Source organism: Canis aureus, chromosome 38 (genome assembly GCF_053574225.1).
Source record: "Canis aureus isolate CA01 chromosome 38, VMU_Caureus_v.1.0, whole genome shotgun sequence".
Lineage (NCBI taxonomy): Eukaryota > Metazoa > Chordata > Mammalia > Carnivora > Canidae > Canis > Canis aureus.
The window spans coordinates 12,284,519-12,298,728 of NC_135648.1; the positions used below are offsets into that span (position 1 = coordinate 12,284,519).

Here is a 14,210-nt window from a genome sequence, read left to right on the forward strand (position 1 = left end):
TTTTTTTTACATATGTGAGTCTATTGATAGTGTCAAAATGCTTATTCTTTAAGTCCTGTTATTTTCAAAAATGAAGATGCTTATGATGATATCATACTAGATATTATTTCTAAAAAAATATCCAGTAGTTATCTTTAATTCTTTTAATGTGTGGTAGATATCTCTATTTAAAGCCATCTATGCCTATTATTCTTCTTCCAGTTCTAATTCTAAAACTTTTGCTTCACAAGGGGCAGATCCAGTCTCTATAACTTAACCTGTTGTTACTACCATTTATCTGGCTTTAGCATTTATAGTAGCATCTAGCTTTCTAAAATAACTTAGAAATATCCAATTTTCTTTATATCAGTGATTTTTCCAGGCAAGGGACATTTATAACATTGAAATTTCAAAATGTATTTAAACAATTTTTAAAGATTCTTAAAGATCTCCTTTCCTATTCTGTATTTACATTTATCATTCTCATGTACGTTTTTATGCTTTTATTATAAGGTTGATTCATATAAAATTGCTATTTTTGTATGTTAAAAATGTCTAGATATTAACTATTTCAAATGATTCAAACTAATATGCATTTAAGTATCTTTAAGTAATATAATATTGGCTAATATCTTCATTTTTGTTAAAATGAATGACTTAGTATATTTTCAGCTTGATTTTTGCACAAAAATTGTTTCTAGGAATTACTTGAGGTCGGTTTATTTATTTTAGTTTCATTATTTATATCTTATTTTATGAATAAAAGCATGTATTATTTATTCCTAAGGTGGCAGTTAGGTTTTATCTCTTTTTATAATTTATAAAATTGTCTCCTTATACACATTTGTTTTACTTTTTCCTTTCTACTCTGGAAAATTTATTTTTCTTACTTAATTGCCTTGGCTAGTATGTCCAGAACAATGTTGAATACAAGTGGCAAAAGAAGACTCTGTGTCTTGTTCCTGACTGTAGAGTTTTTCACCATTAAATGTAATGTTAACTATAGCTTTTAATAAATGCCCTTTAAGATAAGGAAGTTCCCTTCTTTCGTAGTTTGTTTTTATGATGAAATAATATTGTTGTAGAGATTATTTAAATACATTGATATTGATAAATATAATGAAATAGTATTGGAATTTGGTAAATGCTTTTCCTGCATCTATGGAGAGGATCAGTTGTTTTTTTTATCCTTTATTCTATCAATAATGTGCATTATTTAATAGTCACATATTGAACTAGATTTATATCTCTGGTATAAATCTCACTGCCTTATGGTAAATAATCTTTTTATTTGTGGTGCTGGATTTGGTTTACTAGTAATCTATTGTAGATTTTGCCTCTATGTTCATAAAACATATTGACTTGTAACTTTCTTTTCTTGTGATGTCTTTTTTGGTTTTGGTATCAGAATAAGATGACATCATAGAGTCAGCTCATTCTGTGAATGATTTGAGAAGTATTTCTTCATCTTCTCTTTTTAGAACAGGTTGTGAGGGATTGGTGCTATTCCTTCTTTAAATGTTTAGAAGAATTCACCAGTGAAGGCGTCAGATCCTGGGTTTTCTTTGTGGATAATTTTTTAATTACTTATTTATTTTCTTTGCTTCTTAACACTCTATTCAGATTGCCTATTTCTTCTTGAGTCAGTTTCAGTAGTTTTTACCTTTCTAGGAATTTGTTTAGTTTATCTAATTTTTAGCATACAGTTGTTTATAGGATTACCTACAAACCTATTACCTTTTCATGTCTGTGAGGTCAGTTGTAATGTTCCTTCTTTCATTCTTGATTTTAGTAATAAGACTCTTCTCTCCTTTTTTTTCTTGGTCAGTCTAGCTAAATGTTTGTCAGATTTGCTAATCATTTCAAAGAATAAACTTTTGATTTTGTTGGCTTTTCCTATTGTTTTTCTATTTTCTATTTCTCTTATATCTACTCTAATCTTTATAATCTTTCTGCTTGCTTTGGGTGGAGTTTTCTCTTTTATTCTAGTTTCTTAAGGCAGAATATTAGGTCTTTGATTTGATTGAGTTCTTCTTTAATATAGATATTTACAGCTGTATTTCACTTTAAGCATCACTTTATCTGAAACTCATCAAGTGTGATATGTCATATGTTTATTTTCATTTGTCTTAAAGTATTTTCTAATTTTTTCTGTGTGATTTATTCTTTGATCCATTGGTTATTGAGAATGTGTTTGGTTATAGTTTATGTGGTATGTCTTTTTTCTATCTTCTAACTTTCAATCCATTTGTTTCTTCAAGTTTGTCTCTCATAGAATGCGTATAGTTGGATCATAATTGTGTTTTTGTCCCTCTCCCAATATCTACTTATCTGGGGGATGATTACACCATTTACATTTAATGTAATTATTGATAAGGTAGTTGAGATATTTGTTTTCTACATGGCTTTTTGTTCCTCTGTTTCTCCATTACTGCTTTTTTTTGTGTCGGTATTTTTGACTGTAGTATTTTAACCCCCTTGTCATTTCTTTTACTGTATTCATTATCTTGTTGGTAGTTTCCCAGGGTATTACACTTAACATCTTATAACAGTCTAGTTCTAATAATACTAACTTAATTTCAACAGTATACAAAAACTTTGTACCTATTTAGTTTTGTTTCCCTCCCCCTTTGCATTGTCATTCAAATTGTGGTATTAGGTGCCCCTTAACACAGATTTATTTGTTTTTGTTTGTTTGTTTTAAAAGAGAGAAAGCATAAGCAGAGAGACAGAAGGAGAGAAAGAGAGAGACTCTTAACAGGCTTTACTCTTAGCACAGAGCCTGATGTAGGGCTCCATCTCAAGATCCTGAGACTATGACCTGAGCTGAAATCAAGAGTTAGACACTTAACTGACTGAGCTGCCCAGGTGCCCCAACACAGATTTATAATTATTATTTTATGCAGTTTGTTTTTAAATCAAGAAAAGAAAAAATAATTATGAAAAAATGCACTTATCTTCTCTTTTATATTTATCTTTGTAGTTACTGTAAAAGGACTCTTCATTGGAACTCCTGAGTAGCTCAGTGGTTGAGTGTCTGCCTTCAGCTCAGGGAGTGATCCTGGAGCCCTGGGATCAAGTCCCACATTGGGTTCCTTACATGGAGCCTGCTTCCCCTATCTCTGTCTCTCTCTTCCTCTCTCTGTGTTTCTCATGAATGAATGAATGAATGAATGAATGAATAAAATCTTTATTAAAAAAAGATATTCTTCATTTCTTCAGGTGCATTAGAGTTACTGTCTAGTGTCCTTTTATTTCAGCATAAAAGCTTACTTTAGTAGTTTTTATGAAGCAGGTCTACTAGTCACAATTCTCTCTCTCTCTTTTTTTTTTTTTTTTTTTACCTGGGGATGTCTTAATATGTCCTTCATTTTTGAAGAATAGGTTTACTGGAAAGAAAATATTTAGTTGACAATAATGGTTTCTTTTAGTGTTTTAAATCGGTCATCTCACTGCCTTTTAGCCTCCAATGGTTTCTTATTAAAAATATGTTGTTAATCTTGGGGCACTTAGGTGGCTCGGTTGGTTTAAGCTTGGACTCTTGATTTCAGCTCAGGTCATGATCTCAGGGTCATGGGATTGAGCCTTGTGTTTGGCTCGGTGTTCAGCAAGGAGTCTGCTTCTCTCCCTATTTCTCTCCCTTTTCCTCTTCCCCTACCCCCATGTGTTTTCTCTTTCTCTCAAATAAAATAAATAAATATTAAAAAATATGTAGTTAATCTTACTGAATATACTTTGTATCAGAGGAGTCATTTCTCTTTTGCTGCTTTCATGACTTTCTCTGTTTTCCAACAGTTTGATAATGATATATCTGGTGTGGATCTCTGAATTTATCCATTTTCAGAGTTTCTCAAATGTGTAGATTAATGGTATTCATTACATTTGGGAAGGTTAATTATTTTAAAATTTTTTCCTCTTTTTTCTAACTCTTCTTTTGGGATTCCTATTATTCTTATGTTAGTACACTTGAAGGTGTCCCACAGATCTCTGAGTCTCTGTTTATTTTTCTGCATTTTATTTTTCCCTTTCTCAGACTAGATAACCTCAGTCGACCTATCTTTATGTTCATAATTTTTTCTTCTACTTCTTTGTTTCTGCTGATGAATTCCTCTAGTGAATTTTTATTTTTCTCCCTACTCATATTCTCTATTTGCTGAAACATCATTCTCATAATTTCCTTTAATTCTTTGAACATACTTTAGATAGTTGATTTAAAGTCTTTGTCTAGTAAGTTTACTTTATGGGGTTACAGTTGGCCATGTTTCTGTGGTTACTCCTCCCCACCCCCAACTGTGTTCAACCTATCAATTATAGTTTCTTTTTGTTGTTGTTTTAGCATGTGTCACTTGTTTTTTGTTGTTGTTAAAAACTGGACATTTTAAATAAAATAGCAAATCTGGAAATCAGTCTTCCATTTTCCAGGTTTATTGTTGTTTCTATTTGTTGTTGCTTGCTTTTTGGTGACTTTCCTGGATGAATTACATAGTGTCATATGTGACATTGTATTAGTGTCATATGTGACATTGAAATACCTGTTCAATTAACTTAGTGTTCAGCTAAGTGATTGAAAAGAGAATTTCTTAAATTCCTAAAATGAGTAAATTTTTCAGTCTTTGCTAAAAGCTTCATATTTGTTTTGTAGTGTGCCTCCAACATGTAAGGGAGTCAGCTGTCTTCTTTAGTCACCACTTCCTGCTTGTGCAGAACTAGAAGGCCAAGGAGAGCCATCTCAGGTCTCACTTGGGTGTTCACATAGCCGTTTGAATGTGCATGGGCTTCTAGATTTCCAGTAATATTTCAAAGCTTTGCAAAGCCCCCTATGGATATGTCATAATTCAGCTTTTCCATTTAACTTTTTTGATTTGTTTGTTGTTTCCCCAAAATTATCACTGCCTCAGGCAACTGCAATGTTAAGCAGTTGCCACTGATTATTTCCAACAAACATCCCCAGAGAAAAGACTGTCTCAGGATAAGCTCTGAGTCTGTTCAAATCTTGCTCATGGGGTTTTCTAAGATACAGCCAAACAGATTAAATGGTGACAATTTTCTGAGGTTGAGGCTTTGTAAGAACTCCAGTGTCATTCTAATATCTTCAGTGGCTGCTAGGCTGCTGCTTTTCACTGTGATAATAGGCGTTTATTTCCAAGGTTACCATTGAATGGCAGAGACAAGGATGGGAATAGAGTTAAAATGCCACAAAGACATGCTATTCTTACTGATATTCAGACATTAAAAAAAGATACTCCCTGAATTTTTTTTTTGAAGATTTTATTTACTTATTCATGAGAGAGAGAGAGAGAGAGAGAAAAGTAGAGACACAGGTAGAGGGAGAAGCAGGCTCCACAGAGAGAGCCCAACATGGGACCCGATCCTGGGTCTCCAGGATCACACCCCGGGCTGAAGGTGGCACTAAACTGCCAAGCCCCCCGGGCTGTCCTACTCCCTGAATTGTTGAAAAACTTCATTTAACTTCTAGATTTCCAGAGAACTTGATTTGACACTCTTTGCTAGTGTTTTTATTGCTTTTATGGCAGAGAGAATTGTCAGTTTTCCTTATTCTGCCATTTCTAATGACATCTTTCAGTGATTTCTTTCATCATTATCTTGCATTTTTTCCTATATACACTGCATGTTTCATTTGATTTATAATTAATATTTTGTGGGTAATATAAATGGTACTTTAAAATTTTATTTTCAGTGTTTCAGCACTAGTATATAAGAATTGAATTGATTTTTATATGTTTAACTTATATAATATAAAATTTCTAAATTTTCTTATTACTTCAAATAGCTTTTATGTAGATTCACTGGGATTCTTTAAGTATACACTCCTGTTACACACAAATAGAGGAAGTTTATATTTTTTCCTTTTGCATTCATGTGACATTTATTTATTTAGGCTATTTGAAAACCTGTATTTACCCTGATTTGTGTATTATATTATTTACTCACAGTTTACCCATTTAACTAATTTTGCTGTGCCTCCTGTTATATTGTGGATATGCTACATTTTTCAGTCATCATCTCTTTCTGAATAGGAAACTATGAGATATTTCTGGTATGAGTCATATCTATTTCCTTGATCCATTTATATTATTTAAACCTATTTTTGCTATATTTTCAAAGAAGAATCGTTTTATGAAATATTTATTCCAACGAATATCTAATGTTAAAGAACTGGCCACTAGCAAAGAAATGAGTAAAATCTATTTTTATGACAGTATTCTTGAAATATTTTATGATATTTTCCCCAGAAATCAAAATCATAGTTCTCTTACATGGAATGGATGATTTCTAACTCTAGGTCTTTAGAGAACTTTTTCTAACGTTTTGTTTGGAAAATTTCTTCAAATATGAATTCTGCAGTAGAGAATGTGATTGTTCTATATTCAAACTCCAAAATTTAAAACTAAAATGGTTTTTAAAGGTCATAAAACACAGCCCCTTTATTTTACAGGTGATAAAATATGTTTCATTATATGTCTGCAGCAGAGCTCCCTTTAACTATTATTAAAATATAGGAAGTCAATTCTAATTTATCATCATTGAAATGTACATCTCCACTTCTACACCTTGGCCTGACTACCATCATCTTTCACTTGGATTGCTACGATAGCTTAACTGGTCTCACTACTTCTACCATTTTCCCTTACATTCTATTCTTAACACTTTAAAATAAACCTGAGATCATGTCACACCTCTACTCTAAACCCTCCAGTGACTTTCTATTTCATTCAGAATAAAAATAAAAGTCTTCACAGTAGGTTTGCAAGGTTTTTAATGATTTGAACCCCATTACCCCCAGCCAGTTACTTGTCTGACCTAATCTTCCAATAGCCTCCTCTCTTTATTCGGCTCCAGGAAGCTAGCTCCTTGCAGTTCCTTTCACATGCCAAGCATATTGCCTTAAGGGTCCTCTCATTGACTCCTCTCTGGAATATTTTGCCCCTAGATATATGCATGATTCATTCCTTTTCCCCTTCAGTACCACATTCTCAATGAGGCCTGTTTGGAACATACTATCCAAATTAAAAATCCAGTCTGTGCTTTCCAAACTGGTCTAATTTTCCCAATTTTTCATATCATTTATCATATGTTCTAGTTTACTACATAAATTGCTTACTTACTATGTTCATCTAGATGCTTGAATGCAAGCTCCATAAAATGAAGTTTTTTGTTTGTGCCTATTTTGTTAACTGATATATCTTTGGAACGCATGAAAGTGCTTAGCACATTATAGGTTCTCAATAAGTACTTGTTGAATGAATTAATGTATAAAAGAATAAAACCACATTGACACACTAAAGCTATGATTCTGGTTTTGACAAAATCAAAACATTCATCATTTTTGCTTTCATTTGTATTAGGCCTTTCAAAATCTCAAATGATTATCTCTTATTTTTTATGATCTGTGTTTTCTGGGTTATTTGAGATAAAGCACTTACTAGTGGGGCACTTTAAATTCAGGGTGTAGACTTAGAACATGGGTTATAAAGGATGCTAGGGAGTTAAGAGATAGGGATTGGGTGTGAATACGTGAAGGCAAAGAAACAAGAGGTAGATCCAGCTTACTTCATTTAGAAAGACAAGAAAATTTATACCTCAGAAAGAAAATTTTTACCAAGAGTAATTTCGTGTTTGTCTTTCCTACTCTCCAGACAAAAAAGTACAAAAGCACACAATGACTTAACTGTATTCATGCCTGTTCTTCCCATCTTTCCTCCTATGTCCAAGGAAGGCATATCCTTCCTTATGCTATTTCCTACTTTGCTTAGCTTTAGATCTTAGAGGTCAATTTATCAAGTTTTCTGGATGGCCAATTCACCAATGGAATTTTGTAATGTTTTTAAATTTCTTTTAAAATTTAATTTTTTTAAATTATACATTTTAAAGCAAACTGTTGAAAATTTAAAAACTTCTACGAAGTTTTATAGTATTTTTTGTTTTGTCTTCATAACACCATTTCAAGAAATAATTAGTTTGCACTTGTTTCAGCTACCTGTTTCTGGACAGATAGGATAGGGCAACTCTCCTTACAGAAAAGTCAGAGGATGAGGCTGCATAGTCACCTTTTTTCCTGTGGACTTCAGGATATAGTGTAAATGAAAGCCTGAGACAGAGGAGTGGAAGGGAAAAGCCCTTAGATATATTTTTCTTAAAGTATATTGATTGAAAATGTCTATGCTTATGAAAAAATATATATGAGATATTCTTGATCCTTTCTTAAATATCCTTCAATATAAATATACATAAAATGCATATATATATATATATATATATATACACACATGCACTCACACATTTACACAGACACACTTTTTATGCCAAGTGTCAACCTCTTTGCTCATTTATCTCCTCTTGCTTCTGAGATCAACATCTCAGACTATTCAGTGTGCTAATTCTACTCCGCATCTTTTATTCATCAGATATATCCTAACTCTGCCCTAGTTTCTTCTATGTCACCACCAAGGAGGTACAGCAAAGACAGATCAAATATTCTTTAAAACTGTATTATCAAGACAAAATAAAAAAGGTATAGTTTAACAACAAACACATTTGAGGAAATGGTCATTTGTTAAGTTGGCCATTGATCTAAATTTAATTTAAAACCACTTAATTATTGAATTGGTACCATAAGGTACATCACATCCCCTTTCATATTCTCATGATCAAACTCTAGCTAGAATTTTGTCATTTTAATCAAGTTTTTCTCATTATTACAAGCACAAGAAAAAAACTTAGAGGTGGTAATTTTCTTAGCTTTTTCTGTTGCCACTCTTGTAGGCTTATCTGCTATTAAATCCGAAATAAATATTTGCTAAATGAATCAATAAAATAATATTAAGTGGTTTAAGACTGACATCTACCTCCACCTTGAAAGTTCACCTAATTCAATGCAGAATGGGTTTTGAATCGGCTTGTCTTAGAAGAATTCTCAGGAGATAATGGAATTTGAGACTGAGCTAGAATGCCATTGATATATGTGAATAACTCAGAATTTATGAGTAGGAGGTTTTCAATTTATCCTCATTTACTGGAGATTTTCTAGACCAGGCATTAATCTAAGTTTGGAGATGACCCAAAGTGATACTCTGGACCTTAGAGACAGAACAGGGGGATGATAGGACAGGTGGGGAGTCTTCCTCTTGGCAATGCAAATGCTCTGGAAATTGCAGTCGAAAGTAGATGACAATCAAATTTAGCACTGATAACATGATAGATTTATAGGTTTATAAACTAGGGAGAAATTTGATTTGGAGAGTTATGGAATGAATAAGTCACAGGGATGAAAAGTACAGCATAGGGAATAGAATCAATGGTATTATAATACATTTTATAGTGACAGATGGGAGCTACACTTGTGGTGAACATTGTATAACAAATAGAGTTGGTGAATTATTATGTTGTACCCCAGGAACTAATTTAACATTGTGTGGGGTTTAACTATACCCCAATTAAAAGAAATAGTAAAAAAAAAATATTTGACCCACAAATTAGGCCAGTAAGTAGACTGGGCAGATATTCACTTTGACTTATCTGCAATGTCTATAGAGATAACTATGACTATTAATTATCCTATGGAATTAGCAAAATATATATATTCGTCTGTAGGAATTTGATATTCGTCTGTAGGGCTATGATATAAGTGGAGGTTTTATAGGTTTAAAGGAATCACTTGAATGTTTGTCAGACACCACGTGGAAAACTATGACTTTTTATATTATGTATTTTGTGTGTACTCTGCAGGATTAGAGCAGTTTGTTGGAAGAATGCAAGATTTTCGATTATATCAAGTGGCGCTCACAAACAGGTAAGTGAATGTGGTGTTTTAAAGCTCAACAGGTGTAAGAATAATTCCTGAATTCACTTATATAAGAGTTGCAAAAGATTATATTGTTTTTCATTTTTACAGCATTTCACAAATGTCACCTAATTAATGTTTACAGTGTTTACGTTGGCTTAGTCTATGGTTGTTATTCATTAGTGCTATTCTGTTGGGTAATCCCTTATAATATGAAATTGATCAACTTCTTTACAAAGGATTTTTTCTAAGGCCACTAGATTTTTGAACAAGTTGTATTACAGAATTTGGGATACATTGATTTAAATGTTCTGTATGAAGTAGTTTATGATATGTAGGAAACTGCTATATCTGCCTTTCAAAATTGCTTTGTTGAATTTATAAGTGCTAGAGAATTTAGAACAATGAAAATGATTATTTTGATATGTGAGAAAGTCTCAAGAGACTGAGCTATTAGAGGTGGAGACAAGAATGAATAATCTGAAATATTGTTATATATTTTTCTATTTCCAGTGAACACAAATTATATAGACTTGGACTAGGGTTAAGCAAGTATTTCCTCATCTTGAGAATAGGTAGAAAATCTTTATTAGTAATTCTCAAAGACATGTAGATTTTCATTCTGTTCAGAAAAATTCAAGTGAAATTCTGCTCAGATGTCCTCTGAAGTTTCTTTCCCAAGTAAAGTGATTTTTTTTTAGATTTTTTAAAAAGATTTTTATTTATTCATGAGAGAGAGAGAGAGAGAGAGATACAGAGAGAGAGGCAGAGACACAGGCAGAGGGAGAAGCAGGCTCCATGCACGGAGCCTGACTTGGGACTTGATCCCGGAGACCCTGGGTGGAAGGCAGGCGCTAAACCACTAAGCCACCCGGGCTGCCCAAGTAATGATTTGTACTTTTTTTTTCAAGTAATGATTTTTTAAAAAATATTGTACTTATTTATTCATGAGAGACACACAGAGAGGCAGAGACATAGGCAGAGGGAGAAGCAGGTTCCCTGTGGGGAGCCTGATGTGGGACTCGATCCCAGGACCTGGGGATCACACCCTGAACCGCTGAGTCACCGAGGTGTCCCCCAAATAATGATTTGATGGTATAATAGTATATTGTTGTATGTATGAGTTGATGTTGTTTACTTCTACTGAGGATCAAAAATAATGATGTTTACTCATATTTCTTAAAGGAAGATGTAAATTAGTGTGGTGGATTTCCAAATGATGGAAGTAGCTCTTATCAATTTGAGAAGTGTTGCTCCTCAACATTCTTATAAACATTCTTTTAATATAAAAAGAAATATAAAAATTATTTAACATAAACATTCTTTACTAGTCTATATCAAGAGATATCTGAACAAAGGGTGCTGTACCGCTGGGACACATAATTAAATTTGATGCTAATAGTTTCAACTATCCTTTTTTTAAAATTTTTTTATTGGAATTCAATTTGCCAACATATAGCATAACACCCAGTGCTCATCCCACCAAGTGCTCCCCTCAGTGCCCATCACCCAGTCACCCCAACCCCCCGCTCACCTCAACTATCCTTTTAATCACTTCTGTCTAAAATTCTGGAGAGCAGTGTTGCTATAATATGGGGGCAAATCAAGTTTTTCCCTGGGGCAAAGATTTCACTTTTGGTCCTATTTAAAACCTGGTATCAATTGGAAAATATCAATAAGATTTAAAGAAGAAGGTGTGATTTCATGTGATTTAGTGAATGGAAAAATTGCTTGACTCCATCCCCCCACTGGAATCTGAGGGAAGAATCCTGGCCTGTCTAGTTAGACCAGGGTTACTGATGTTGGCCTACCTGAGATGTCTGGAAGGTATTATGGGGAAGAATGCCTATATTAGAATGACTAATTCTGACTAGAACAGGTATATTGCCCTTAATGGAAAAATTAAATATATCTGCCTGGAATTGGCGTTATTCTTTGACTGTTGGCAACTGCCAGATGATCTGAAGCCATTGAAGCACTTTGGGGTGCCAGGATCTGTACTGATGAGTCACAGGAAACCACTGACAAATGGTTTTGGCCTCAGTCCTTTAACTTAAAACAGTTCAGCGTTTGGGCGTCTGCCTTCAGCCCAGGGAGTGATCCCATAGTCCCGGGATCGAGTCCCACATCAGGCTCTCTGCATGGAGCCTGCTTCTCCCTCTGCCTGTGTCTCTGCCTGCCTCTCTCTCTGTGTCTCTCATGAATAATAATAATAATAATAATAATAATAATAATAATAATAAACAGCAACAGATAAAATGATACTTGTTTTCTTATTTCTTTCCCATGGATGAACTGGAAACCCTATTACTCCTAGTATTTTCAATGTATTATTGTCCACCTTTGGGATAAGTCAGTTTAACAACCTAAATGAATGTTACTTTTCTTTTTCATCACAAATAGATACAGTAGACTATTATGATATTTAAATAAGTGTCTCAGTAATCAGACGAGGGCTTACACATGCTTCTCAATGTAAAAAGTAACTCTTAAGAATTAACTCTTTCTAATATCCATTTTATGTGTCTGCTTATTTGGCCAGGAATGCGTCTGACTTTATGTTCTGTTTATAAAATAATTAAAGTTGCTGGATAGTGATCCAAACATGAAGATTGTGATATGCATTTGTAACAACCCTTGGAAGTTCTATTACTGCTGAGCTATTTGGCCTTACAGTCTGCTTCTTACACCCACAGGGAAATTCAGGAAGTTTTCTCTGGAGATCTGCTTAGACTGCATATTCAGTCACATTGCCGCTGCCCTGGAAGCCACCCTAGGGTCCATCCTTCGGTACAGCGGTACTGCATTCCTAATGATGCAGAAGACACAACCACTGATAGGGTGTTACGGCTGAATCCTGAAGCCCATCCTCTTTCTTTTGTCAATGATAATGATATTGGTACTTCATGGGTTTCACATGTGTTTACAAACATTAGCCAGCTTCATCAAGGAGTGACTATTTCAATAGATTTGGAAAATGGACAATATCAGGTAATTTGAAATAATAGAGTGTATTAGTTTCCTCTAACTGCCATAACCAATCACTGCTAATTTCGTGCCTTAAAATAATAGAAATGTATTCGCTCACAGTTCTGAAGATTGAAATACAAATCAAAGTATTGGCTGGGTGGTTCTCCCTCCCGAGCCTCCAGTGTCTGTAAAATCCTTCCTTGCTTTTTCCAGGTTCTGGGAGCTCCTGGTGTTCCTTGGCTTATGGCCCCATAACTCCCATCTCTGCCTCTGTTTGCAGGGGCCTTCCTCCTTGCTTCTCTCTGTGTGTCACTTCTTTCTCTTCGTTCTGTTGTAAGACCCAGCCTTCATCCAGGATGATTTCATCTTCAGATCTTTAACTTAATTACATCTGCAAATACCCTTTTTCCAAAGGTCACATTCACAGGTACTAGGAGTGAGTACTTGAATGTGTCTATTTGGGGATGCAATTCAATCTACTACAAGGTGAATTAGGTGACTGAACGTTACTTCACACTAGTAGTGTCTAGTAATGCATGAATTAAAAATATATAAAATAAAAGATGCAGGGCCTATTTTTAAAGATATATGAAATCATATGAGATATTGAAATAAAATCTTTTTATTATTAAGTAGTCCAAATTACTAAAAACTGAGGTGCTTATTCTAACTACTTAAGAAGAGCATATATAACAATTATGGGAGTAAGGTTCTTTTTCCATGTCTTTATATCAAACATATTATTAATTTGCACTTAATTTATAAAATCCTTGAGAAGGAATGGATATGCAATTGTAGAATGTGTTGCTTTTCCCATAGGGCTATGACATTTCTGGATGTCTAATAAATATTTGATGATTATCATTATGAGGAAGTAAGCTATTATATTTGAAATGAACAATTCACGGATTTGATTTAGAATGATGAGTCAAACTTAAAACTTTAAAGACAATGATTAACTTATCCATTTTCAGGTGTTTTATATTATCATTCAGTTCCTTAGTCCACAACCAACAGCAATAAAGATTCAACGGAAGAAGGAGGACAGCCTAGATTGGGAGGACTGGCAATATTTTGCTAGAAATTGCAGAGCTTTTGGAATGGAAAATAATGGAGAATTGGAAAATCCCGATTCTGTCAACTGTCTTCAGCTTCCCACGTATGAATATTTAACAAATAATTATCTTTGAAAGAGTTAATTTTAATAGACTAATGGATTAATAATAAGCAATAGGTGGACTAAGTCATATGACTGGTAGAGGTTTCCCTTCACCACTAGCCTTCTTGAAGCAGGTTCTTCTGAGACTCTTCCCCCCCCCCCACCCAACTTGAGTTTTATACTATGTTTAAAGTTCTCATAAGAGACTTAAGAGTATCTCTTGTTTATATTCTCATTTGGGCTTTATAATCTGATTTTCAGGTTGCTTTAGCAAGTTAATATATATAATAGAATTTTATT

At 33.7% G+C, this 14,210-nt stretch overlaps 1 protein-coding gene across 1 annotated transcript in view; it reads left to right on the forward strand.

The window, feature by feature from the left end:
• The window catches only part of USH2A (usherin), a 693,391-nt gene that overhangs the window by 55,677 nt on the left and 623,504 nt on the right, over nt 1-14,210 (forward strand). Inside the window, exons 4-6 of the mRNA XM_077886665.1 lie at nt 9,727-9,790; nt 12,478-12,772; nt 13,726-13,910. Of these exons, the coding sequence (XP_077742791.1) occupies nt 9,727-9,790; nt 12,478-12,772; nt 13,726-13,910 (544 nt within the window). The remainder of the gene's footprint in view (nt 1-9,726; nt 9,791-12,477; nt 12,773-13,725; nt 13,911-14,210) is intronic.